General features: G+C 40.0%; 2 protein-coding genes across 2 annotated transcripts in view; one reads left to right on the top strand and one right to left on the bottom strand.

The window, feature by feature from the left end:
- Positions 1 to 9,952, top strand: part of rell1 (RELT like 1) — a 30,651-nt gene extending 20,699 nt beyond the window's left edge. The window contains exons 5-8 of the mRNA XM_044341395.1: positions 2,158 to 2,406; positions 5,115 to 5,247; positions 7,080 to 7,123; positions 7,203 to 9,952. Of these exons, the coding sequence (XP_044197330.1) occupies positions 2,158 to 2,406; positions 5,115 to 5,247; positions 7,080 to 7,112 (415 nt within the window). The 3' untranslated portion in view covers positions 7,113 to 7,123; positions 7,203 to 9,952. The remainder of the gene's footprint in view (positions 1 to 2,157; positions 2,407 to 5,114; positions 5,248 to 7,079; positions 7,124 to 7,202) is intronic.
- An 8,397-nt stretch (positions 9,953 to 18,349) lies between these two features.
- zgc:194930 (uncharacterized protein LOC557813 homolog) overlaps positions 18,350 to 27,052 on the bottom strand; it is a 30,048-nt gene continuing 21,345 nt past the window's right edge. The window contains exons 2-3 of the mRNA XM_044341376.1: positions 26,803 to 26,855; positions 18,350 to 19,515 (exon numbers count right to left, since the gene is read on the bottom strand). Coding sequence (XP_044197311.1) covers positions 18,741 to 19,515; positions 26,803 to 26,834 — 807 coding nt within the window. The 5' untranslated portion in view covers positions 26,835 to 26,855 and the 3' untranslated portion in view covers positions 18,350 to 18,740. The remainder of the gene's footprint in view (positions 19,516 to 26,802; positions 26,856 to 27,052) is intronic.

The following is a 27,052-nucleotide window of genomic DNA, read 5'->3' as shown; positions in this document are numbered from 1 at the left end:
TCGGAAGTCAAACAAGTGTTTCTCCCCAGTGAAGATCGGCAGAGATGATCTATTCATGACACGTATGACAGGACTGGACTGCTCATAAATTTCATTTGTGCCTGAGAGAAAATTCTAAGTACGAGAAGATTGATGAACGTCACAGATGTTCTTAAAAGAGAAGAATGAATCTGTTTGTGCATTTGGTTCTAGCATGAGGCCCATTGTTAATACCACATGGCCAAAAGTATGTGGATGCTCCCGTCCACCTACTTTTTTTTTGTTTTTCTGTGGTTTGGACGACATGTCTTAGCTCCAATTAAGTGAAGTCTAATAGTTACCACAGACGGTCACATTTTAAAGCAGTGGTTATCCAACTGGCCAGAGTTGCAGCCTTTTTTATTGCTCATTTTTCAACCTTTTTACCTCAATAAAACAAGCTAACAAGTAACATTATGTTGTACTATAGACTGTATTTTTACAGTCTATCCTTTAACATTTTAAATAACATTCTTATATTTATTTTAAACATCAAAACTGAGGAAATATAAGCAATCAACACAAAAATAATCATATTAAAAACCATTACGAGTGTTGAAATAACAGCTCACATTCGCTGGTTTTCCACGCACGATTAAGCATCTGTCAGAGCCGCCATATAAATATTAGTCAGTGTAAACGGAGCTTAAAGAAATGCTGATATACATCTCAGCCCTCAACATGATGACTGAACATGAGCAAGTCGAAAGAACCGAGACAGAACTTCACCATCAGTGTATTGTTGCTGTTCCCATCGTCATGTCTGTGTCAGCTGACTTTCTCATCCCTGTTGTGCAAGAAAAATAAGACAAACACTGGTTTGACATTGTAGTCAGAACCTTTTGATCTCCTCATGCATCAAGACGCGTAACAGCAGCTTCATATGTCCCATCAAAATACCTTTTTTCCCCCCCTTATAATCCGAAAATGTAGGCTAATGTTACTTCAAAACAAAAAAAGATCAATTATTTATCATACATAACTTAAATCAGTGTTTACTTTAAGTTCAACATCGCCAATAATGCCAAAAAAAAAGAAATTTGGGAACCACTGTTGTAGATAACAGTGCGCATCCAACTGTGAGGCAACAGTTTGGGGAAACCTTTTTCCTCTTTTGGACATGACAGTACTTCAGTGTACAAAGCGAGGTCCAAAACTGTGAGGCAGGCTTTATCGATCAGTTCCAGACTTCTCTAATGCTCTTGAGGCTGAGTGGGAGCAAATCCCTGCTGCCAGGTCCCCAAAAACCGTGTGGAAATCCTTCCCAGAAGAGCGGAAGCTGTTAAGGAATGAGATGTTCAGCAATCGTGCACATTGTTTCGGCCGTATAGCGCGTCTTCCCATCTCTTCTTCTATGATACCCCGATGGGGGAAAAACATCAAAGAGGCCCAACTTTTTATGCTGCATGTCTCTTGACACACACATATGCATACATGTTGTGTAAGATATGTTTACATCAGTGTACAGAAACTGTTTATTCTACCTACGTGTGTAAACAATGTAGCTCTCCAGAGTCAGAGCACATGCACACACACACACACACACAATTCCCCTCCAAAAAAAAAAGATCAAACAGACAATTAAGCTGGCCTCAATTAGTCGCTGTTAGCGCTGAGATAAATACTGTACGCTGCATGTGGAAAGAAGCAGTTTTCGTCGTGATAACCCTTCTTTCTGCAGGTACTGGTAGTTGATTCTCTATTGATCACCTCAGCTGATGCGCGCTGGTACAGAGAATTGCCTCCATTATTACTTTAAACGTCGTCATTGTTCAGAGTGATTGTTCTCAAAGTGTTTTCGCCCTGTTGAAGAAGGAAATATTAATGTGTTGTTTCTGCAGGCTGCACTGCAGAACTCAATGAGCTTGAAATCTCTCCATGAGATGTTTGAGACTGAATGTAGGTCAGTTGTTAGTCTGTGAACGGTTTCAATTCTCAAAGCCACACATCTGACAGCTAATCTAAAAAAAAAAAAAGACAACCTATAATTTAATATTTGGATGTTCAAACATGCTGCTGACCTATAAAATATTTCTTGGTTCATTTCTCTCTTAGTTGTATAATCATTTATCAGTAGCTGATTTGCATTATTTTTGCCTGCACCTTCTGGATCACTAACTTCTGTTTTTCCTTCCTCAGTCCTCCCCTCACCCCGACCTCACCCGGAACCCCGACCCCTCCCTTGACTCCCGTATCACCGGGGGCGCCCCCGGGAGCCGCCAAGCACACCTGCAACCACCTGCACACCATCGGGGGTATGGGCAGCAACAAGAACATCTGCACCCGCTGCAGCCAGAAGAAATGGCCGCTGATGAGGAAGCCGTCGCCCCGCAAGACGGAGCAGCGCCGCAGCCACTGCGGAGAGGTCACGGTCCTGGCTGTCGGCAGGTGTGTGTGTGTGTGTGTGTTTGTGTGTATGAGTGTGTGTCTGAGTCATAGAGAAAGGAACAAAACAAGAGAGCTTCGTGCTGCTTTATAATGCTTTTGCAAGATTTCATCATCATGCAACTCCAGGTGAACTATAAATAATATTAAAGCAGTTTGCCCTAGAGGTGTGTCAGGCATGAGTACACACACACAGCATTCACAATCAAACATTAACTCTAAATAATCACCGCTGAAAAATCCACACTTAATTACACAGGTTAAGTTTGCAGCTGTGCACTTTGACACCAGACCAGCGACCTGGAAAACGCACGAGAGGACAGCCTGTGTGTGTGTGTGTGTGTGTGTGTGTGTGTGTGTGTGTGTGTGTGTGTGTGTGTGTGTGTGTGTGTGTGTGTGTGTGTGTGTGTGTGTGTGGTGAAGCCTGGGAAAAAAAAGATGCTGCAGGGTTGAGACTGTGTCGAGCTTCAGTGCTTAACCTGCGCAGTGCTCCTCGGCAGTGACCTCTGTTAAAAAGCACAGTAAACAGGAGGGAGAGCTTACAGCGACAGTAACAGAGGAATTTGTGGCGGCTAACGGCTTTCTGCGAGACTTTGCTGTTTCTCAGCAGGTCAACAAATACATAAATAATAAGTAGGAGAAAGAAAGAAAAAACACTGTTAATCACAAAGCTAAAAACAAATGTAGGACTGGTAGTAAATACATGAATAAATAGATATAAGTTTCCAAAAAACACAAAATAATGAAGTCTTATAAAAGCACAAACAATGATTTAAAAGCAGATGCACATTCAGTTTTTTTGGGTCGATTATATTTATGATTTAGGCCGATCGAACCAAGTTGAATCAAGGTTGTTGTTGTTGACGGTCTGCGTTCGGTGTTGAATCATTTTGAACTTCATCATTCTCTTTAAGATCATTTACAACATTGTTTAATTTTTACTGAAATCAAAACCGCCTCCATCAGCAGGGAGGATATTTATTTTAAACTGTCTGAAAATCTAAAAACTAAAATCAATCAAGGTCACACTCCCTTTTTGATCAAATCTCTCCACAATCCACAATCGGATCAAAACTTTGCATTTTTCCTCAGTTTCTTTTGACTTTTCCATGAAACTTTGAACATCAGCCGACAAGGCGGTCTGTTTTTGAGGGATTTCAAACAGATTCTTCCTCAGCGCACTGACGAAGGAGCGCTCACTTTTAGGAAATATGACATTCTACTGAAAGTACAAAAAGTTCAGGAGAGCAACTTCACTGTTTGACTAAATGTTATCGTTCCACCTCATTTGATGAATCTCCTTCCTGTGGGCACACGAAGCATCTGCTTTTGTACTTTTTGTACTTTCAGTAAAACTGAAGCAAGAAAACTGCTCTTCTCGTAGAATTGTGGGGATTCACTGAGTCGTTCAATATTTGCTAATGTTGGTTGACATTGTTGTAGGTGTCAGTTATCTTAAGGTCTGTTCCCAGCTTAAGAAAGAAGTCTTAGCATCTAACGTCACATCAAAGCAGTCGCTCAATGCTCTTACACACAGATACTAGAAAGTGATATTTTAAAGGCATAAGTAGAAACACCACCTTGCACCTCTGCCAGTCAAGTTGCAGTTACATCCATGTCTGTCCAGACTCATATAATATTTGTAGTGAAGACTTTGAAGAAATTTAACAAAAGGTATAAGTGTATTTTCTGGCAAAATGGATCATAATTATATTGACAAGTATGATTTCAGTGAATAATTTCCAGTGAGAAACATGCCGTCTTTACTTAGAGACTATTTAGATATAAAATGTCATCACTTCATCATTTGTGTGAAACTTGAGTTATGGCCAAAAACATGTTGTGTGAGGTCTCAGTGACCTTTAACCACCAAATTCTAATCAGTTCATCCTTGAGTCCGAGTGGACGTTTGTGCCAAATTTGAAGAAACTCCCTCAAGGCGTTCCTGAGACATCGCGTTCCCGAGAGAAGGGGACGGACGTACAACCCCAAAACATAACGCCTCCAGGCACGGAGTTTTAAATGCAGAATATGTCCTGGATGTTTAAAGTAAAGAGAGCATTTCTCAGTCGGATCCCCGGCAAAGTGCGTATCCTCGTCCTCCTCACGCAGCGAGAGCTCTCCTCATCCTTAATGTCCCGCTGCGAGCTGATTGGGATGCAGAGGCGCTGCTTTTCATTTGCACACCCAGATGAATGGCCGTGTAGGCAGAGGGTCAGCTTGACCTGGATACGAATATTGATTCGCTGATTTAATTAAAGCTTTGGAAAGTGTGTGTGTGTGTGTGTGCGTGCCTTTGAGGGAGCGGGTGGATGAGAGAGGTGTAAAGTTTAGGTTGGTGAGAATCGTAGGGAGGGTGTGTGTGTGTGTATTATTAGAAGTAGAAGCAGATGCCAGCTGTGGCACAAATGCAATATGAACTGAGCTTTGACATTTTCATTTTATTAAAGGAGCAGTCTGTGTTTTTTTTTATATTGCTTATGACATGAATACACTACTACAAAGTGAAAAATTCAACAGCAAAGTTGTATTATATTGTGACCTAGAAAAACGATTCACACTGAGATCCCTTTTAGTCTCTAAACTTTCTTGCACGCTGTGTGTATTTTTCTTTGTCATCTTGTTGATTTTAATGATGTGTGAGACCTTCCTAGCTCGCAAAAACATTTTAAATGCGTGTTTGTTTGTTTTTTTTAATTTTTTCCTCTCAGGTTCCGCGTGACAAAGTGTGAAAAACCAGCCAGGGAGAGGCGGACGTTGCTAATAACAGATTCCAACGGGAGCGTCCCGACGTCTCCGACAGAAGCGGCGCCTAGGAGCCGGGCGACGTCTGAGTCCCAGGAGGTCGGTGTCCTGGAAACGTATTCATCCCATTGGTCCCCGCTGTCACTCCGTGTATAAATAATTGTTGCTTATATATGCAAAATTATGTATGTGTCTGCATGTAAGCGCCACAGCTGGTCTGCGCTCTTTTAATGATGTGCGTGTTCACAGCAGTTGGTGACATCTGCAGAACTCCCCCTGAACACTGACAAATATCATAAAGATAGATGTCATAATCATAATCAGATATGTAGAAAATAGAGAATGTCGTGGGGGGGTTTTTGTTACGTTTAGCTCTGTTTTGATGTATAACTGTGTAACTGTAGGAGACACAGAAACATGCTGAAGTTTCAGTATGTATACAGTAGCCAGTTTTCACATTGAAAGGCCCAAACCAGCTGAACGTAGCTCAACATAACAAGGACAAAAAACCTAAATGAGGAAAATAGAAACTGTAAAGAAAACAGAGAAACTTTTCAATTACGAAATATGAACACTGAACACACTCCAGTACACAGTAACCTGTGTGTTGTGCTGTTTCTTCACCACTCAAGCTTTTTTATTGTAGTACATAGAGTGAGGTTAATGTGATGTCAGCAAAATTAGTTAAATAAATATTTAAAAAAATCATAATAAAGAGCTATTGAACAATCCAAATGCAGCATTAATTATCCTCCAGCTCTGCTGTTTACATCACAGCATCTCATGAAATCGCAACGCACCAGGTGATCATGATAACATCTACTCGTCTCTACTCAGTGTTTCATTTATTGTTTATAAGAAAGCACGTCTTCCTGTTCATGCCGTTTAACAGCATTGAAATTTCCCCTCCCGTCTTTTTCAGCTTCTTTTGTGCCAAAAATGCCTGAAATATTGAACACAAACTGCAAAAACCTTCCACCTCACAGAAAGCAAACAAGCATCTGTTGCCGCTTCAAAGCGAGCCCCGTGTGATTGAGCACTAATTCAACATAAATATTAGTCATCAGAGGTGCATGCTTCATAATCACATTTAATCTTCATGCTTGTTCACACTCAATTTCATTATTTTCAACATTATGGTTTCTGACAGGACAGAATTAAATCCACATTCAATTTTCTGTTCTGCTCCGTTCATTTACTGCTTCACAATAAATACATTTGAATGTCTATAACAAGTTGAAAAAGGAAACCAAGACCAACATTATTAACAACAGATGTTTAGAAACTGTAGTTTAAATGTACTCACCTATGGAGAAGCTACGTTGTTTTGCAGGTCAGTTCTGGTTTGTAAAATATAGCTCTCTATCTGTATTCACTACACCAGTTACAGCACAGCTGGAACTATTACATGTAAAAGACAAGTTGGACGTGAGAATTTAAATTTGGGTAAAAAGAGAGCTACTTTCTGGAGCATATCACTATTACAGCAAACCACCCTTGACCCTGACAGCATTCACAGTTTTCTAGATATCCTAAAAAATCTCCAGCGGATCCTGAAAGTCTGGCTTTGTTCTAGAGGAGATTAAAGTCTCAACATATTTGCTTCAGACTTTGGGACGGGCTTGTTTAGACTCACCTGCCTTGAGTAAATTAATGTCATGACCGAGTTTGTTTTAGGGCGGAGAGACACTGCACACAGAGACGATGGAAAGAATTAATTTAGTACACATTTAACATCAGCGTTTTTCATACTGTTGGTTCATTTATTGACTTTTATCTTTCTCATATTGACTGTAAGAGGAAGAAAAATGCTTTCAGCCCATGAAAACAAACCATGATGGTTGTACACTCATAATCAGGCTGAAAATTATCGACTCTGTTGATTTATGATTATTTTCTGTATTAAATTGATGTTATTTCCTTCCTCCCAGGAACAGACGGACAACTTGGACAAAGAGAAATGATAGAAATCCAGGTAACGTGTCCTCTTTTTATCACGTCTTCATTTCTCACATACATGTTCGTATCTAACATTTATTCCTGCATTTTTGCAGCTTTCCAAAGAGAGAAGAAAAACTATATCTGGACACTTTTAAAAACCCAAATGAGAACATTAAAACATCAGCACTGGAGGGAGGAAGAGGAAGAGGAAGAGGAGGAGGAGGAGGAGAAGACTCAATCCGGGAATCGTCCCTGCGTATTCCCGCTCCACGGGGAGCGAAAACGTGCTGCTGATGGTGACGACGGTGAAATACAGAGTCACACTAGAGAGTTATTTTACAAACAGAAGCGGGGAACGTGTGTCTGTTTGAGATACACTTCATCTCCCCCCCCAAAAAAACACAGAGATTTACATTAGTGCCTTGCTCAAGGGCAGCTGCTTGACGTCATGGGAGCTTGAACCAGAGCTCTCCCAATGAACTAAAGTCTTATTACTCAATACGCAGATGTGGCCCTTGACGTTTGTACATAATTATAATTATATAATAAGTTGTGTGTGGAGGTACAGAGGAGTTTTTGCATGCCGTCAGCCAGTGAATTTATAAAACTAGACTTCAAAAAACAGGTACAGCCAGTCTGAGATAAAAGGTGTAGGTTGTCATTCACAAACAGGAACAAGGAACAACCTGACGTAGTGGCCACAGATCCAGGAAGTAGACCGTAGCGACAGTAGATGTGATAAAACAGTAAAGCAGCGGTAATCTTATCCTGTGACAGAGTGAGCATGGAGTCAGTGTTCCTGATGTCAGGATGATTAAGCATGTTGCAAGGTCAGTGTTTTTTCCAACTGATGATTCAGCTCCTCATTGTTGAGCTTCCAATCGGACTTCTTTAAAAAAAAAAAAAAAAACAGAAGAAAATGCAGTATTCAGGGTCGAACATTAATGTTTAGATGTTTTTTTTTTAGCTGTAAAGCTCTTGGTGACAGTGTTATTTTGTCAAATGCAAACCTTAAAAACCTGCAATAACTTTTTTGGCCACTCGGGGGCAGCACAACAAGCTTTGAACGCAATTTTGACACATTATTGTTAGCAAACAGTTGCCTGTTTTCACATCCAGCGGACGTGGAGCAACACTAGCACTTAATTTGAGTCGTGTTTTTGTCTACTTGAATGTAAATCTGATATTCCATCTCCTTTTTAGCTTTGTTCAGCTCTCCACCAACTCTTAATGGAAACATCTGGCTCTTTAGCCGCTAAATGGTCCTCTATGTTCACCAGCTAGCCGCTAACTTTGTTTATCTGTCATGTGGCGCTAAGCAGGTAGTGTACAGTGGGTTTATCAGAGCTTTTTCCCCTACTGAAAACAGCTGCCTGCTACGGCGAGAAACGACACCACGAGAGCTGAGAGTGAATCAAAACGTTCAGTAGACTTTAAAACCAAAATAAGCTGAAAGACGCTAAAACGTTCTGTAGAGCTGCCAGAGCTGCATAGTCAGATGATTCTTTGTGAGTTCATCACTACAAAAAAAAACAACCTCTTTCATATTACACTTAGCTATTTGACTCATCGATAAAATAAATATTTTGCAGCCACTTAGAGTGGACTTGTGCTAAAATGTATCGCTAATAAAAACTATAATTTATAGATGTATCACATTATATTGAGTAAGATTTATGACATGTAAAACATGGATATGACTAAGAACCACAGAGCAAATTGCTTTTACTCTTTCATTTTATATTAATTTTGTCAAGTGTCTACTGGCTTCCTGCAGTGCGTATAGAATGGATTAATTTATCTGATAAAGCCAAATGAAGCTACTTATTTAACTTAGTCTGGATTTATCTTTTTACCACAAGCTGCCTGTAAATTCATCATTGTGCTTGAAGGCTCACGAGCAGATAACTGTACAAAAAAAGACTTAATCCGTCATGGATTATCTATCAGTCGGCCCACCTGGAAGTAAGCCTTACTTTTTTACTTATGAAACGTGCCTTTCATTTCTAAGCATGTGTATGTGAAGGGCAGTGATCATGTGCTGTTGTTCACGACGTGTTTACAGTGTCAAGAATCATTTGTTGTTGCGAGCAAATTTCACTGAACGACTAACATGTCGGAGAAGAAAAAAAAAACGTTTTTAGTCACGTTCATGTTACCTCCAAGAAATGTGGTCTTGTGTGTGTGTGTGTGTGTGTTTGTATGTGAGAGAGAGATGCAGATGTGTGTGCCACACGCTGATGTAAAATTATTTTTGTATTTCCCCCTCCGGTAATGCAAGTTTCATTACTTTTAACATAATCAGTCTATTCATGAGTTTAAAAAATACAGATTTCAGAGAAACATAATAGGTTATAAATTTATTAGCCATAATTCTATAAACAGCCAAATCAGATGAGTTTTTTTTATGCTTGTTGACACTCTTGGTATAAAACCTGTAATTGGGGTCCAATTTGTCAGGATTAACCAAATTAAACCAGAGCAGAGAGTGCAGCGAAGCGTCTACCTCTTTTCTCCTCACGTAGAAAAAACCGAGGGAGCAACATCAAGGCTGGTTCAGACATCAGAGCGAAGAGTTAAAGCCAGTCTTCCTCTGAGACTGAACCCTGACTGAGACAAAATCAGCGAAAACATCTGATCTAAACTTCACATTTTACGTATGTTAAGTGTTGATATAGAGTTTGTGAATGTCACATCATTGTGCCTCTTTTTAATGAATTACGCACATGTTTTGTTATTCATTTTTTGGGGGGCAGTTTGCTGTGTTTTTATTGTTGTATAATGTAAAAAAAAAAAAAAATAGAGGAAATTAATGTAAAAAAAAAAAGAGGAAATAAAGATGACTAACATATCAAACCATAAATAATTCTTTTTTTTATGAGTGTACTGCACATTAGACTGACCTGCAGGCTAACCTCTCCCCCTCCTCCCTCTTCTAAGCGAACCATTCGTCTTCATATTCTTCCTCATTCCCCTCTTTCATCCCTACACCGTCCCAGTTCCTTCTCTCTTTCTACTTTCTTAATGAAAAGATGATTTTTCTTATTCATCTCGAGTAGGTAGTCCAAGGACCTCTGGCTCTCTATCATATTATTTCCAGATAATGGAGATGTGATGGAGAAGATTAAGGATTATCCATCCTTGACTAGTCTCCTCTTGACCTCCCTCTGCTCATATCATCAGGTTCACTCGTGCAGGAAACAGCTTTTTCACTTCACAGGCAGCTTAGAAAACCCGAAGAAAAGTGTCACAAAATCTGCAAATCAATTCATTACTTCACTGAATTATTTACAGATGCCTAACTGCTCCGAACAACAGCCAGGACGTGGTTAAACAAGGCCTCTGAGTGACGTGCCGACGCTGCCGGTGTCACCTGACAGCGCTGGAGGGGAGGATCTGCTTTCAGTGTTGACAAGGAAGAAAACATTTACATTCAGTGGAAAAAAACCCTGATAGCACACAAGGCGACATCACCACACCTATAGCTGTAGGCTCAAAACAAACCTACCTTTTATAAACACCCAGGTCGGCTTCGAGGGGTGTTAAACTTGTCAGATTGATGCGGCTGACGGTGCAGGACATGCTTCAGAAAAAAACCTGGTGCAAATATTGACTCCTGTTGCATGTACTGTATGTATGTTTACTTAAAACAAAGGGTGTTGCCGGCTTGTGCAAAGTTTCTCACACTACATTAAAGCGACTCAAAAAAAAAAAAAAAAAAATCCACAAGGAAATTAGATACGCACATAAAAACTGTATAGATAATAATAAAGGTCTGTTCTATCTCTTTTTTTTTGCATGACTTCATAAGCAGTAAATTTATCTCAGGCTCTGAATTATTCAGGCCTCCAGGCGACACGGTTCCCATGCCGATGCCAGGCTAAGTGCTACATCTTATCTTCGTCGCTGGCTATCAGCCAAGACGATGGAGCCCTGGCTCAAGGGGCAAAGAAAAAAAAAAAGAAGGGAAACATTAGGGACCAGAAGGAGGAAGTCTAGTCAATGTTTAACACTTCAGAACCAGTGACCTTCTGAAATGGCTCACCCGTCTTTAATTCCAGCCTCCTCACATGGTTTAGATGTGGACAGACGGACGGACGGCTGCTGGAAAACAGCTTGTATGTAAAGCAGCTTGAGAAGGAGAACTGGGTACAGTTCCCAGCAAAACACATGTAATATTTAACCTGAGTGAAACATTAGCAAACTTCCAGGAATGCTGGGTCAATTCCAACATGGAGGAAGATTATTTTGGAGCTCTTTCTCTCTCACACATATAAAAGGTCCAGTGTGTAGAATTTGTCTTGTGGCATCTAGCGAAACAGACTTGGCAGAAATGGAATATAAGTATGTTTTAATTAGTGTATAATCACCTGAAAATAAGAATCGTTGTTGTTTACATGGGGAGCAGGTCCTCTTCCATGGAGGCTGCCATGTTGCACCGCCAAGTTTCTACAGTAGCCCAAAATGGACAAAGCAAGCACTGGTTCTAGAGAGGGCCTTTTTTTTTTGCAAGTTTTGAAGCTTTAGCTTCTTCTACATGCTTGAAAGGGAGTGGTATTCATTCAGTTTCAATCTGCAACCTCACTGCTAGATACAGATATAAGCTTCATGAATACCACTCAGAGAGCCTATCACCGATCTGCTGCTACTCAGGAATATATATGAGGCTGATTTGTATACATTTGCAAGTCCTTTAGCTATAGGATTGCGATCTCGTGCTAAGGAGGTGTTTGTTCAGTCTCTTCTTGAAAACATGAACGCTACTTGACGTGATGTCTCCGGCACCAGCAGGTGGAAGGCTGTTCCATGTTGTTACAGCAGAGTGAAGAAAGCTCCTGTCAAGGCATTTGGTGTTAGCCCTGCGGGAGTGACAAGGCTTGGTGGTTACCTCCAGGTGGTTCGACCTGGGATATGAGCTGAGGGTAGCAGTGCTTTCAGGTCCACACACTGGTCCTTTAAAGATGAAAAATACCATTTCATGTCAGTACTATTTAATGTGTTGTAATTTAATGGTGTTTTCAGGGCTGTTGGAGGTTAAATCAACAAGCACTAAAAAGAACAGCAGGCTGCTGACCCTGAAATGCAGCTTGTGTAGTGTCAACAGATGGAAACCAGGAAATAAATTCAGGGAAAATCCCTATTTTAACCGTTACTGCAGCTCCATAAAGACTTTTGGTACCTACTATATGTTTCTAGCTTCTGATGGGTTTGTTATTTATACGCAGATTTCAAGAATCTGCTGAATAACAGTTTCAAAAGGGGATTTTTCTTTAAATTATTCCTCCTTACCTATACCTCTGAGACAAGGAAGTGTGTGTGCGGCACCACAATTAAGGGTGACATCATTAACTCCAACAAAGCCTTGAGAAAAACAAACATGTTGAGCGAGTGCACACACCTCAGGGGACTCTCTACAGGCAGCTGCTTAATGGACCCAATAAAAGCAACATGAAGGAATCTGACACACAAGCGCTCTTTATTGGCCGGCGTACACACACTCCATCTACATTCAGCTCACAGCAGGTTGTGGCACAAATTATCGTGTTGCAAAACTACTTTTGTGCCGTTATCTCGAGGCGGGGTGAGGCGGAATTGATTACCGTGAGTCACTGGAATGACAGCAACAGTGGAGTGTAAAAGTGAAGGGTGCTGAGAGGTAACTTGTTGTAATGGAAAACATGATGGTCAACAGAAAGGTGTACTCTATTTCCTGCTTTCACGACGGAGATGTCAGGGTTCATTCGCTTCCAGTTTGGGTTTTTTTTGTCTCTCACACACAAATTAGCAACACATTTCTGTCAGGTGAAATCTTGTGTGTCCCCTTTTTTTGTGGTTTTTTTTTTTTGCATCCAAATTAGTTGAAAAATTAAAGAAGAAAACTGGTGATATTGATATTTTTCTTTCCAATGAAAAGACCACAACTAACAAGGAATTGATCCTGCCTAAAAAGTTAAATGTTGAGCTTGTAATCACATGAAATTGAGCACACCTGTGGTTTTTCATGCAAGCACACCTGGGAAATGTAGTTCACTGTAGCAACATTTAAATACACAAGAAACTCCACATATATATCACAAAAACCTTGTGATGACTACTTCTTACATGTATTTATATCATATTAATGTCTTGATTGCTTTCTGTATTGATTTCTTTCCATTTTTTTTCACCTTGGGAACTTCAGTTGTGAACTACATTTCCCATGAGTGCTTGCTGAGAAAAAGTGCAGGTGTGCTCCATTTGACATCATTATAAGCTCTGACGTTTGCTTTTGTCAAACATTTGCCCTGATGAGGGTCTTAACACTGAAAACTTGTTTTTTTTTTTTGATTAAATACATGTGCTGGACCAATAAGTGAGGAGTTTTCCTTTTTCAAGATTTGATATTTTTAGTCTTCTTGCTCTTTAGTATCGTGTCATGAGTGTAATGATCTTCTCAAGTGTCAAAAAAACCATTAAAAACACCTAAATTAGAATTGAATTGAATTGAAACACCTAAATTGCATTGTTGCACCGGGTTCTTTCGTGGGATTCATTGAAAATAAGGAAAATATAACCTCAACATTCTCTTGAAAACATGTCACCAAAAACGTGATGTCATTCAGCCAAAACAAGGCTGTTTTCCTGAACTCAAATAGTGGATATACAAAGGTTTCATGTGCATGCTCATGTACTCATGAACAAACAGTACGCAAAGCCTGTATTTTAAGTTTTTAAGGACTTTGACGAAGTTGTAGGTCAACGTGAATCTGGGGCCTAAAACGTATCGCTTCTCATTTCCTCCTTTTTCATACATGTGACGTTTTTGTCACATTTGAATGCGTTCTAACAAGCTGAAGGATCAGGTACTCTTTCATCGGTCAATACCAGTTTTCAAATCCTTACAGGTGCATAAAACACCCTCTAAAACCCATCACAAAGCCAAGAAAACACTGCAGATCTGCCAAAACAAGGTTAAACTTAAGATTGACTTAGTTTCAGATAAATTCACATTTTGGAGACACAAGATTGATGTGATCAGGCACATATTCCTTGACCTAAAACACATATTTTTTAAAACTTATTTTCTGTTTAATTTAAGACTTACTGCAAAGTTTGTCAAAATTGATACTTCTCCATTTGTGGCATAATCAAGCCCCAGCTGTTATTTATCTATCTCAACATAATCCATCTTTCTGTGTATCCTCGAACTGATTGAAAGGATCAAAGTAATCTGGTGACGCACAAGCCCGGCTCAGCTCTGTTGTTTCGCCGCGAAATGATGAAAAGATGAGTCGCTGGTTCTATTAAGCAGGAACTCCGCGGCGGATCCTGTTGTCATCGCGCTCCATGGATATATGGAAATGTTCCTTTTCTCATTTCGCAAGACAATCACACCGAAATACACACACACATACACACTCTTGTTGGTGTGCAGGTGTTATTTCTTAACAACCGGCTGCAGATGCACATTCACAACTTCATAAAGAAAAGTGCAGAAATCAGCATCGCAGGTTGTGTGATTTAATTTCTAAAAAAGCTGATTTGCATCTAAAACAAGGGAAAACTTTACACTGACAGATCTTTACTTCAGATTTTGTGAAGCCAGAGATGTTTTCAGTGTGGTTTCACTCTTCTTTTTTTTTTTTTTAGAAGTTGGAGCACTAGACTGAGCTTGTTTTTGTTCTTCAGCTTGTGATTTCACCACCGTGCAGGCTGCTGACTAAACAGCCGCCACACTGTGTCCGCAAGTTATCTTGTCCATCATGGGAGGGGAAAACTAAAAATAAAAACAGCAACAACAGCTCCCTTCAGTGAGACATGTACTGTACCTTTTTGTTCGCTCGCTCGGAGTCATTTTGGATCACAGCTTCAGCCAGACTGTGAATGTATTCACACATGCAGACCTCGATGCGGCCTCAGGCTGGTGGTCTTTCCCATTGTGTGACGACATGCATAAAACCAGTATCGGTTTCATGTGGTGTGCTGCTGTGACGCGTGAAACTTGATGTAGTACATGTGGAGAGGTTTAATAGAAAAACGTGAGAGATTCTGCTAAGTTTTTGCAGTTCAAAACAAGCTAATTGCAAATGCTGTTTGAGCAAAATCTGTACGAAACTCACACGTTTCCACATAAATCAATAAATTAAAACATCTAGAGGAAAACAAAGGATGCCTGGAAAAGTCCAACTAGCAAGTTTCAGGCTTAAAAGGAGCACGCTATGATTGAAGGAGCAATTACAGTGAGGAGCAAGAAGGATGAAGATAGAAAAGGGGGTGGGTGAGATGAATAGTTAAAGCTCCAAAGAAAGGGGCTATTTCAGTATCTCCAGCCTCTGTTCCACCTCCTGTGTCGAGAGAGACACTGAGACAGACACACTAACAGCCTCTCCTGCCGCGAGGAGTCTTAAGTCAGTCAGCCGATGTTGTATTTTCAGTCACAGCTGTTGTGGAAGTTTCCAAGGCTCTGTGTATATATATGTGTATTTATGTGTGTGTGTGTGTGTGTGTGTGATCTTCGAGGCTCAAGAGAAAGCCCCGAGGTGTTCATTAGCTGTGGCCCCGGGGCCCCCTGGCCGGCGCCCGTCGAGGCTCTAACTGCTGCGATGGTGAGCTTTAAACACCTAAGTCCCACAGTGATCGCTTGTGAAGAGGGAAAGAAGGAAGCGGCATTTGTAAACAAGCACTTGATGCGCCGCAGAATCTCTAAGGAAGTTCTGTTTGCTTTTTGACATTTTATAGATTTACAACACATGGAGGAGAGTGTAGATATATTGTCATGTGTGGAACAATCTCTTCTGAGTTTGACTCAAGAGCGAATGACACACAGGTCGAAGGAAAAGAAAGAGGAATTTATTACAAGCAACAAAAAAAACAGTAAACAATTGAGCCGAGAATTCGTCCTTTGCAGCAAAATACTGTCCTTAAATCCTGCCGTTCTGATTCACAGCTCAACTTCAACGTTCTCCCCCAGAGAGTGAGTGTGTGTGTGTGTGTGTGTGTGTGTGTGTGTGTGTGTGTGTGTGTGTGTGGTGAGTCTGTTGTTGTTGCTAACCAGGTAGTGTGTAAGTTTGCTGAGATCTCATGAGCTTATCTGTTCCAGAAGCAGCGTTGTGTGATGAAGTAGACTCACTCCCGCACTCCTGGGATTAGATGAGGATCCTGGCTCGCCGAATCTCGATCAACGTTGTCGTCGTCTCAGAAACAAATTCAGACTCACAAAAAAAAACTCTGCACACAGCAGAAAATACCATTAATATCAAACATGATTCATTTATATTGTCATTAGTAACCATTTATCTCTCATTCTTTTAATTGAACTGCATTACTGACTTAATTCAAATTAAGAATACGTTGAAAGTGTTGAGACGTGTCAGCAATGAACAGCTTTGTTAAGTCACATATAGTACATTTAAATGCACTGACATCACTATTCTTCTTTCAGAAAACTTACTTTACTTTCTTTATTCTTGTCTTTTCTTTCTATTTTCTCCTGTTACTTTGTACCAATGTGTTTTTTGCTGAGATATCTACAGAAGCCTTTTTGGGTTGTTTTTTTTTAAAAATCTCATCAGCACAATCCTTTTTTTCACTTCTTGCATAATGGGTTTATGTGTCTTGTTTGTGCAAATAAATAAACAAAATCTTACATTTAAAAGCGCTAACATTATCTGTGACCTCTCTATCCCCAATCGAACTGTTTCTCAACACACGAGGAGTAAGATAAAATGTTTCTCGCGGCGTTACTACTCAAAGACTGCTCTTGTTTACATATTCTTTTAAAAAGAAGACAGAAAAAAAAAAACTGATGAAGCAAAGAAAATCTTAACACAACAACAACAACAACAAAAATACTGCGGTAAAGAGCTAAAACAACTGATATTTACAATTTGCCCAACTGCTGGTAAAGACATGTAAAGCAACATCAAAACAGATCCTCAGGTCTCAAAAAATGGTAATAACTGTAAGGGTAAATATTAAGTCTACTACAGTCTTTTAACACATGAAAAATGCTTGTGGAAAAAAGCATTTTTCTCTCTTAAACTCGCACAGTGTGTCCTCCAGGGCAACGAATCACTAGCAGTGTCAGATAACTTAACAAATACACCCAAAAACTCTTAATAATTGTCCTGTAAGCCCCTAAAATCTATTCTGAAATCCACACTAGAATAATTACAACACAAGTACACAAAGTACTTCAGTATTACATTTATTAAAGTACATTTCTTTATTTTACAATACAAATATAATAAGTAGAAATGATTTGGCAGGCAAACAATGACTGAAAAAGGGAAGTCGCAGTGAAACAAATTCATAACTTCATTAAGAAAAACAGCTTTTTTTTTTTTAGCATGAACACATTCTTCAAAAAGTTCATATCTGCAATTTCTTTTCTGCAACGTCTAGCCTCAATTAGTCCATTATAAGGCACGTAAGCGAGCTCCGGATTGAACTAATGTCACAGGCCAGACTAGAAACACAAATCCTGACCTATAATTAAAAGAAGGAAAAAAAAAGTTTTTTTTAAATTGGTAGAGTGAACTGATGGCTCCTCAGTGGTTTATTCACCAATGATTTGACCTTAGCTGGTCTTGTTAAGCTCAAAGATCAGATGAGGATGGAAAACTGCAGAAACTAAGGCGATATCAGTGAGATGCACAGGTAACTTTTTTTCCATTTAATTGTTTAGGAACCTGCTCAGGATTTCAACTGTGCATAGATCTTCTGATATGCCAACTCATGACAAACGTTCTTATTCATAAAAAGTTAGATTCATTGATTCAAAAAGGAAAATTTTGAACGTGCACGTGACACAGAAAAGGGTGTAAACAAATTTCCTAAATTTCCAAGTGAATATGATGTTAATTGTTTCATTTTGATGAAATCTGCACTGACATACAAATAGATGTGATAAATAAGAACTGCTTCCTCACTCTCATCTGCTCCGGTCGACAACATTCAGTTTCTATTCACAATAAATCAAAATATGAAGTGAGTGACGATATTATAAATAATAAGAGAAGAAGACAAGATATAAACAAAAACATTGGTAGCATATATATATATATAAAAAAAAAGAAGCAATGACGTTTCCTCTTTCGGCTGCTCAGTGAAAGATTCCTGAAGAGACAGCAAGCTGTGGCAAGCACAGAGGAAATATCTGACTCTATGCTAACATTTAGCATGTTAGCTATGTTCCAAAATGAGGCTAAAAATGTGATAAAAGCAACATGTAGTGTATTGCTAATGTCTGTGAGGGCTGTAGTGACATGGCAGAACAGTGTATGAGCACATATTTATTTTATTAGGACTGTGGAGTGTTAAATACACTATATTCAAAAGGGCTAACAGGCTGATATGGCTGCAGGCAGTATTCACAGTCTACACACTGATGTCTCTTCTTTTGTGGCTTTATGCAAACCTCGCAGCTTTGGAAATGTTGCCTAACTCACAAGGCAGACATTATCTTCTGTCTGAGCGACCACAATAAAAAAATATCGAGTATATATAGAGTTCGAGTTGAAAAATAAATCTGTACTTATTTTTTTTTTGTAAACAGAGTTTTCCTTCATTCAGAACTGTGGTAAAGTCTCGTTGTGGTTTTGAACGCTCTGTCGAGTTGCGTTTCAAGTCTGAGTTTCTAGGTGACAAGAGAAAACGCAGAGCTCAACGTGTCACTCAAAGTCCTCCCCGGCGGTTGCGGCCTCCAGAGCGGCAAGGGCCTCCGCCACCATCGAGTCCGTGACGCTCTGCACCTCCTCGTCCTCCTCGTCCTCGTCCTCGCTCTTTGTCACAGAGATCCCGCTCTCAATGGTGGAAAGGTCCGGAGTCTTTGGCGGTCTGTGGTCGTCTCTGGTGTCGGCTGAGGACAGGCTAGTGGTGCTGGTGTGGATGTCCACCGACAGGACGCTCCCCTCGTCTCCGGTGTCGCACGGGTACTCCGGTGTCCCTCCTACGCCCTCGTCTATCTCGTCTGCTGACAGGCTTTCGTTGCCGGTCCCACACTCGGTGATGGAGCTGTCCCACCCGTTCTCTGTCGCTCGGTGTCCCCGTTTGCTGTAGCTTCTCTGGTTGGCATACTCGTCTATGTTGGGGTAAACCGGCACCGGGCTTGGGCTTTTATCCTGCATCATCCATCGTGGCCCCAGAACATCTGGCTGGATGATGTACACCTCTGCAGGTGGAGTGCTGCCTTGGTGGTGCTCCCTCATAGGTGAAGGTGCGGCGTGCAGACTGTGGTTGACGTGGTTGTTGTCCACCTCTAGTTTGAGGGTGCTGTCGCTGGACTTGCTGTAGCCCAGGTTGTGGAAGCCATGCTTCTGCTTGTTGTGGCTGCTGAGCGGGTCGTTGCCGGGGGCCCCGCCTGAGAGGTAGTGGGGCTGGTAGAGCGAGCTGCCTGCAGAGTCGGTCTTCCTCACATCCACTGCCACGGAGGGGTCGTAGATGTAGCTGTGAGAGAGACGGAGAGTGTTACTACAGGCGTTGAAGTTGACCAATCAGTTAGTCAAGTTGTCAAATTTTGGAATTTTTAAGTCATTTATAAAGAAAAAATGTCAACATTTATTGTTTCCAGATACTCAAATACAAGGATTTGTTGCTTTTCTCTAATTCTCTAATTAGCCACTTTAGCAGCGTAGCATGGTTGGCATCATCAGTCGGTTCACCACTTTCCAGACTGAAATATCTCAACACCTATTGGATGGATTTCCATGAAATTCTGTACAAACATTCACAGCAGCAAAAAGATATATCTTACTGACTCTCATGATTCCCTGACCTATCCTCTAGCGCCACCATGAGGTTGACTTTTTTGGGTTTTTTTGTGAAATATCTCAACAACTATTGGACGGATTGCCGTGAAACTTTAAACAAACATTCATGTTCCCCTCATGATGAACAGTAATGGCTTAAAGTAGCTACATTGGCAGCTAAACTATGATGGAAAACATGTTTATTATGGAAAACTTTATACGTGCTTAACATTGGCATGTTAGCATTTATTTCAAAGCACCACAGTGCCAAAGCACAGCCTCGCAGAGCTGCTAGCATGATTGTAGACTCTTAAGTCTTGTTGGGTTTTGGATTGTTGATTAGACAACATAAGCAATTTGAGGAGGTCAACTTATGCTCTGGAAATTCTTCCACTATTTTTTGACATTTTAAAAGCTAAATGTAAAAGGTGCAACCCTAGACATTTCAGAAAATGCTAACTCATATATAGTATCGACCTCAACCTGGACCCTCTTTTTCCATCTTTTTGTGTGTCTAAGTGACTGATGGGGACAACATTTTTTGAAATTGGTCCAGTATTGAGTGAGAGCAGCTTCAGCTGACAAACATCTCAACTCTTGCGAGACTTCAGAACAAGACTTCTCCTTGAGCGAGACTTTGTTAGACACAATAACAAACAGACAGGATCAAGCCAAAGGTAAAGAAAAATGTCATACACTTATAATAACAATCTGAGCCTGTCAGTGGCTGAGACCAATTTAAAAAATGTTTGTCCCCATTAGTCACTGAGACACAAAAAGATGGGAAAAGAGGGTCCAGATTGAAAATACCGCTTTCCCTTTAACTGAACACAAATATGACTTTTAATCAAAACTGCTCCAGAGACAAAAAAAGAAAGATGAATTGCAGCGCCCTCCTAACTTGCAGAGACTTTCTAGCCTGCATCAGTTTGACGACAGACAGTGGATTGTTTCTGACGGGGCTCCAGGAGTCAGATGTTCCCGTGTCAATCGATGAAAACACCCTCACACACTGTACACCAACTGCAACAAGAACACTTTACTGTGCAGTCGATACACCGATCTAAATGCCACAGTTATATCTAAGTCATGCATCAGTTGATGTTTACACAGACTGTATCTCGCCTTAGCTGTGGTTATGTTTGCACTGCTCATGTGAATGTCAGTTATATTATGCAGAGTGTTTGTTGGAAGGAGGACAGGGAAGTGCACACAAGACTGTGACTGCACACTTCTGTCTGGCTCAAACTGTAAAATACAGACTTTTACTCTCAGATGTTGTTTTGTTTGTGTTGCTAACTTTGAGAGGGACGAGTCACAAGGGGAAAAAAAGACATGTAGGCAAACAGAAGCTGACAGAAACAGACACTGATACACAACACACACAAACGCTGATGTTTGTATTACCGTCAGAATCTTCCCGGATTGCACTTATTCTGACCTTAAAGCTTCAATATTAACATGAAAATATCACTTTCAGCTTTTAACCTTTGACTCTTGCTGCCCATTCATGAAACTCCCTTTAGCCTGAAACTGGTTTCCGTAAGATTTTCAGGAGATTTTGAATCACATCCTGCAGGACACAGACAGGAAGTCATAATCAACAAGGCTGGAAAACTAAATTAATGTTTTAACATTTTGGTAAATATGCATATTTGCTTTCTCTCAGAGAGTTTATATGAAAGTGGTATCAATCTTAACTCTCTGAGAGAAAGCAAATATGCATATTTACCAAAACGTTGAACTATTGCATTCAATTAGACTACAATTAAATGCTAATTTATTCAGCATAATGCTAACATGTAAGATGATAACTACTTTTTTCAATGGAGCAAGCTAATGATGCTAGCCCAGAGGCAACTAGTGCTCATTATTTTTGGTTTTTACAGACTTTAACAGAAAAATACGCCACTGTAGATCATTTTAAACTAATTATCACCTGGATTTTACATCCTCACACATCTATGTGTCTTGTTTCTTACTGATCATCATTTATAAGGCCCTCCTGCCACAACATCAAATATTTCTGGTGATGTAAAGTGAAAGAAAAATGGAGAGAACATGCAAATGAGCTGCTGATTCTTTGTAAGAATCCAATCCAACAAACAATCAACTATAATAAAAAAAAAAACAGATAAATTCACATTTTTTTCAATCTTCTTGAAAGGTAAACCAAAAATAATGAGCTGTAGTTATGCCACAGAGTTCCTCATCTCATTAAGATGATTGACAAATGCTGAAGAGAGGAACTTTCACCTGCAACCGGCAGAAGAATTATTTTCATTCCCAAACAGATTAAGCAAATGACGAGCGGCGCTGATGCATGATGATTTTGCATGAATGGGATGTATTTCCTGTTCAGTCCTTCACCAGACATTTCCCGTCGAATCCCTACCCTCATCTGCTTACTCATCTTCTCTGTGAAATGAGTCTTTTTATTGTGTAAATTACAGACCTGCCGTACGCTCTGCCAGAGACTTGTCAATGCCGTCCCAATTCCTCGTTGGGTGGTAAAGGTTGATAAAGGTCAGAGACTAATTAATGCTCATTTAAGCTCAACACCTTAAATAGTCCCTTGTAGGCTGTAATGACTGTCTGATACCCCGTTTTTTGTGGATTTTCTTTCAAGAGTACAAGATCACACCCTCTCACTCACACCACCACAGGTATTAGGAGTGTTGGCAGGGGGGCTTTATTTTGTTGAAAGTGTAACAGGCTGTCAGACATCGCCTGCTGCGAGAGCCTCATGTTTGTTTTTTTTTACTCCCATCTCTTCTTCCTTTCATTTGTTTTCTCCTCCACCCTGCGAGCCTCGTAACCCCGGCAGAGCTCCTCCATCTAACACCTCTCCAGGTGCCTCTCCCCCTCCGCACGAACCTCCTCCTCCTCCTCTTCACCTCTCCCTTCAGCGTCATTCTAATGTAGTTTCAACTCACTAATCTACTATCCCTTTGCACTTGACTTCTCCTTCATTTGAGCGCCTTCCCTCGAGCTTTTCCATCTATCGACTCTCCTCCTCCTCCTCATGTTGTCCTCTTCACTCCTGTTTCCTGTCCTGGCTCTGTTTTGGCTTTTCTTCACATTGTTCAGTATTAATACTTAACAAGAATCTTGATAATAAACATGGTTCTTTCTCCTCTCCTGGTGAGCAGACACACAAAAATATCACCCACCCACACATGTAGAGTCACATCCTCACACACACACACGCTCACCCTCTGACTTAAGCACCTCTCTCTCACCCTGCACCCTTCCCTCCGTCTCCCTTCACAGTGAAAAGCTAAGAAAATGAATGTTTTCCATTTCTCTCGCTCCTGGGCAGCGTTGTCGCTGCGTCCCGGCTGCCAAGGTGAAATTTGAAGCTTGCTTTCAAAAAAAAAAAAAAAGTGAGACACAAGGTGTTTTTACAAAGACCAAGAACTCATAAAGCTGGACAAAAGCTGTGAGAGAAAATGAAACAGTATTTTCATCAACAACAGGGGGCCTCCCACGTTTCTATCTCCGAGCTGTTTTCTAAAAGAGCAGCGCCAACAAACAGACATGTTGCTGCAAGTCTTTGTTTTTGTCTTTTAGGTGAACTGGACAGAGAAACAAAGCAGACGAAAACGTACATTTAATTTTAGAAAAGTGTGGTTTATCGGTGCTAAATCAAACAGCTGATGCAAATTGCTCCTGGCATAAAAAGTCTCACAGAAAGAGAAAAGCAGCAGCTCCCCGGTGTTGAGCATCAGATTTTAATACCAAAGTAGGATTTTTACATTTAAGCTGTTGCAGTTGATTCTGGGGAGTTCCTGCTTTCCCTTTCAATTGGGATTCCCTTTCTGTGGGACTTGGTTTATGTTGATTTTTATGTTTTTTTCAGGGAGCACCTCCATCCTGGAAGAAGACATTCTTTGTATATGTTTTGATTCTAAGGTGCATCAGACAAGATGCTGTTTACTACACCACATTGTGTGATTTAGATACATAGGAGTGGCCTCCTTCAAGCTTGTGGTGCTAATAAAACGATTAGCCACACCTGCAGTATGTGACCACACTGCTAAGACACTTCTCGTGCTACAGAGGTTTAAGCTGATTATATCTGCTCTAAAATATAATGCAGGGTGCAGCAGTGCCTATGGATTTTATGCCACCAACGTCATTAGACTTGTGAAGAACCTCCTAATCTTTATTTTTTGTTAAATGCCAGGTAAATTGTCCTCTTAAGTGAATGCAAGTTTCCATTGCAAAGTAGCAGTGTTAGAAAAGTGTAACGCTGTAATTAGGGCTGCAACTGATTATTGTCCTTACTGATTAATCTGCTGATTTTCTTTGAAATGAGTGATTATTCGTTTAGTTTCTGAAATGTCAAAAAAGATGAACAATCACAAGTTCTACTGACAATCTTCAATTTTCTTGTTTTGTCTAATCAACAGTTCAAAAAGATCAAAGATCAAAAATCAGCAAATTTTCACATCTGACGAGTTGAATCCAGAAAGCGTGCAGCATTTTTTCTTGATTAAATGAAATAAATGATTAATCAATTACCAATTACTTTCCTGTCAATCGACTAATTGAAGCCAAAGTTTTTACTAAAATTAAACAAAAAAAAAGTGGTACATGTTGTACTGTTTCTCAGAATTTAAAAAAATAATAATTTTGTAGTCCATCCTACTGCTGTTGAAAATGCAGAAACTGTGTTTGTATTTAAATTTAAATCAGAATTGTATTAGGTCGTATTGTATGATTCACTTTAAAAATGAGGTTGTGTATATAATGGGAGGGGTGTCTGGAAAAAAAAAACTAAAACTAATATCTGAAAACTTCTCTGTTTCCCCTTTTCCCCTGGATTAAAAAACCCCACAATTAAACCATGTCTATCAAGCAAAATAAATTAAAACATGGGATTGTTATTCTGGATTAAGCCCCACCTAGCGTAACAGGTTTTCTGCAGGGTTGTTGGGAGTGTGTGAGTGTCAGCCTTGCGACACTGAGCTCGTACTGTTGACCCAGTAACCTCTAGGCCCACCCCACCAAACCCCAAACACCGCTAAGCCCAGAAATGTGACACTCCAGACAATTAGGGAGGTATGTGTGTGTGTCACAAGCATTCACATGTGTGTCTTTGACATGGGAAAGAAAAAAAAAAAAGGAAACAGTGTGGAGGGGTGGGAGAGAGAGGGGGGGGGATTACAACTCTGGTATGCGAATCACAGCGTGCCCTTTCATTAATCCGCAATCAAAATCTCGTTTCCCTGCCCCGTTCTGTCTCTGTGTGCACCTCAAAAAGCACAGCGATGTCAGGCCCTGACAACGATGCCTTGTAGGCTTTTAATGAATAGTCCCGCAAAGAAATACAGTAACCAAGGGTGATGGCTATTGGCATATTGACTCACAGTTTGTACAAAGAGCCCACGTGAGGTTGGGAGTGCAGAGATATTATAAAGGGACCTCTCACTATCTGCATGAAACAAGACAAGAAATCATTATGTGGGCAAGGAGATATTTGAATTGGCACAGTGGACGTGCGTGCAGATAAGGAGATCTAAAGTGAGAGGTTGTTACTGAGAGGTTTTACACAATGCTCAGAGGTTTGGTATGATTACACATGCTGTAGATAAGGCAAGCAAATGCTGTAATGTATCTTAAATTCATACAAAAACACTGGGAGACAATTCAGGCGCCCGCTGTATCTTTTTCTGTTATGTACAACAACTAAGAGGAGACACAAAAAAACATAATGTACTGAAGAACTAAAAAAGGATTGTGCTTGTAAGATTTAAAAAGTCTGAAAGGGTTTAGAAAGACATCTCACAAAAAACCCAATTATATTTAAATTTGAAGTTTGTCAAAGAAAAGAAAATAGCATAATTGAGCTAACTGACTGTGCAAACAAAACATTTATTGTTCTTAAGTAAAGAAACCCGATTTATTTCCAATTCAGGTTTTTATTGATTCCAGACGATGATTACGTGGATAGGAAAGAAGAAATTTCTTAAAACAGAGACACGACATTCTTTAAGAAGGTACTTAATTTACATGTGACTTTTGGCTTTTACAATTGTAATAACGAGATTTTTTTCATTTTCCCACTCAAGGTGCCTTAGGGTCTTAAGTCAAAATGTCATAATTTACAGCTTTTCTCTGTTTTATATAATTATAAACCAAATTTTACAGACATAAAAACAAGAGACAGTATCTAGGTTTTCATCCAAATTTAACACATCTCCCAACTGAATTTCCAGAATTAAATAAAAAAGAATGAAAAAATCTAATTAATGTGTGTTTATGTCCACTGCCATTTTGCAAGTATTTGGAGTGGGTTCATCAAGATAAACAGCTGGTGGTGCTATTTCCCAGTTGGGGCCATTAAACTATTTAAGAAGAAGTGGGAACATTTAGATGACGAATTAAAAGCGCCAGTCAAAGCTCAAACAGTTAAAAAATAACATGATACAAATATGACATTTCCGTTTTTTTTATGTATTAATTTTAGGAGCATTAATTTCAGACATAATTTCGTCTGCCACTATTTTTCGTCTCTTCAATGGAGCGCAAACATTTAGGTCACATGCTTCATGTGTTACAATTCACATTTATCACATTTGGCTTTTATTGATACACCGACTTTTCCACCTTAGCCAAGCAATAGTTTGTGTTTTTTTTAAAAGAAATTCAGTGCTAAAATAAAAACAGATGGATGGAAACACATCTAATGTGAATGGCTATTAAAAAAGTACACAGTATGAAAACTGCATAAATGTGTGGACAGAACAATCTGAGCTGAGAAGGTGGCGGGAGAGTCACTGTTGGTCATTTATTTTTTGTAATTTGACTGAACTGAAATAAATGAAGTATCTCAGAACAAGTGTGTGTAAGACAGAAGGATGAGAACCAATATTCCCGAGAAAGATTGTGCGACACAGAAAAGAGAAGTGGCACCAGACAAAAAAAAAACACAACAACAAGAAGAGGTAACAACTGCAGAGACAGAAACACTTCTCACCTTTTTATCATCCTGCAGCATTGGCACCCCATTTGGCCAGCTGTGTAGTGGAGCTGTGGAGGGACATTAACAAAGCAATTAATCTCACAAACACCCTTCTCTTGAACAGCACAGACAAAATCTAAAGTGGAAAAAAAACCTCTCTGAAAATGTGCGCACGTCGTTTTCAGTTGGTGACATTTTCCTCGTCTCTCATCAAGGAAAGGTTACAGTTAGCTCGGCAGCCACTGCTCTGACATACACACACATA

This window comes from Thunnus albacares, chromosome 22 (genome assembly GCF_914725855.1).
Source record: "Thunnus albacares chromosome 22, fThuAlb1.1, whole genome shotgun sequence".
NCBI lineage: Eukaryota > Metazoa > Chordata > Actinopteri > Scombriformes > Scombridae > Thunnus > Thunnus albacares.
The sequence above is the reverse complement of the archived record's forward strand: the minus strand, read 5'-3'. Positions and strand labels throughout refer to the sequence as shown.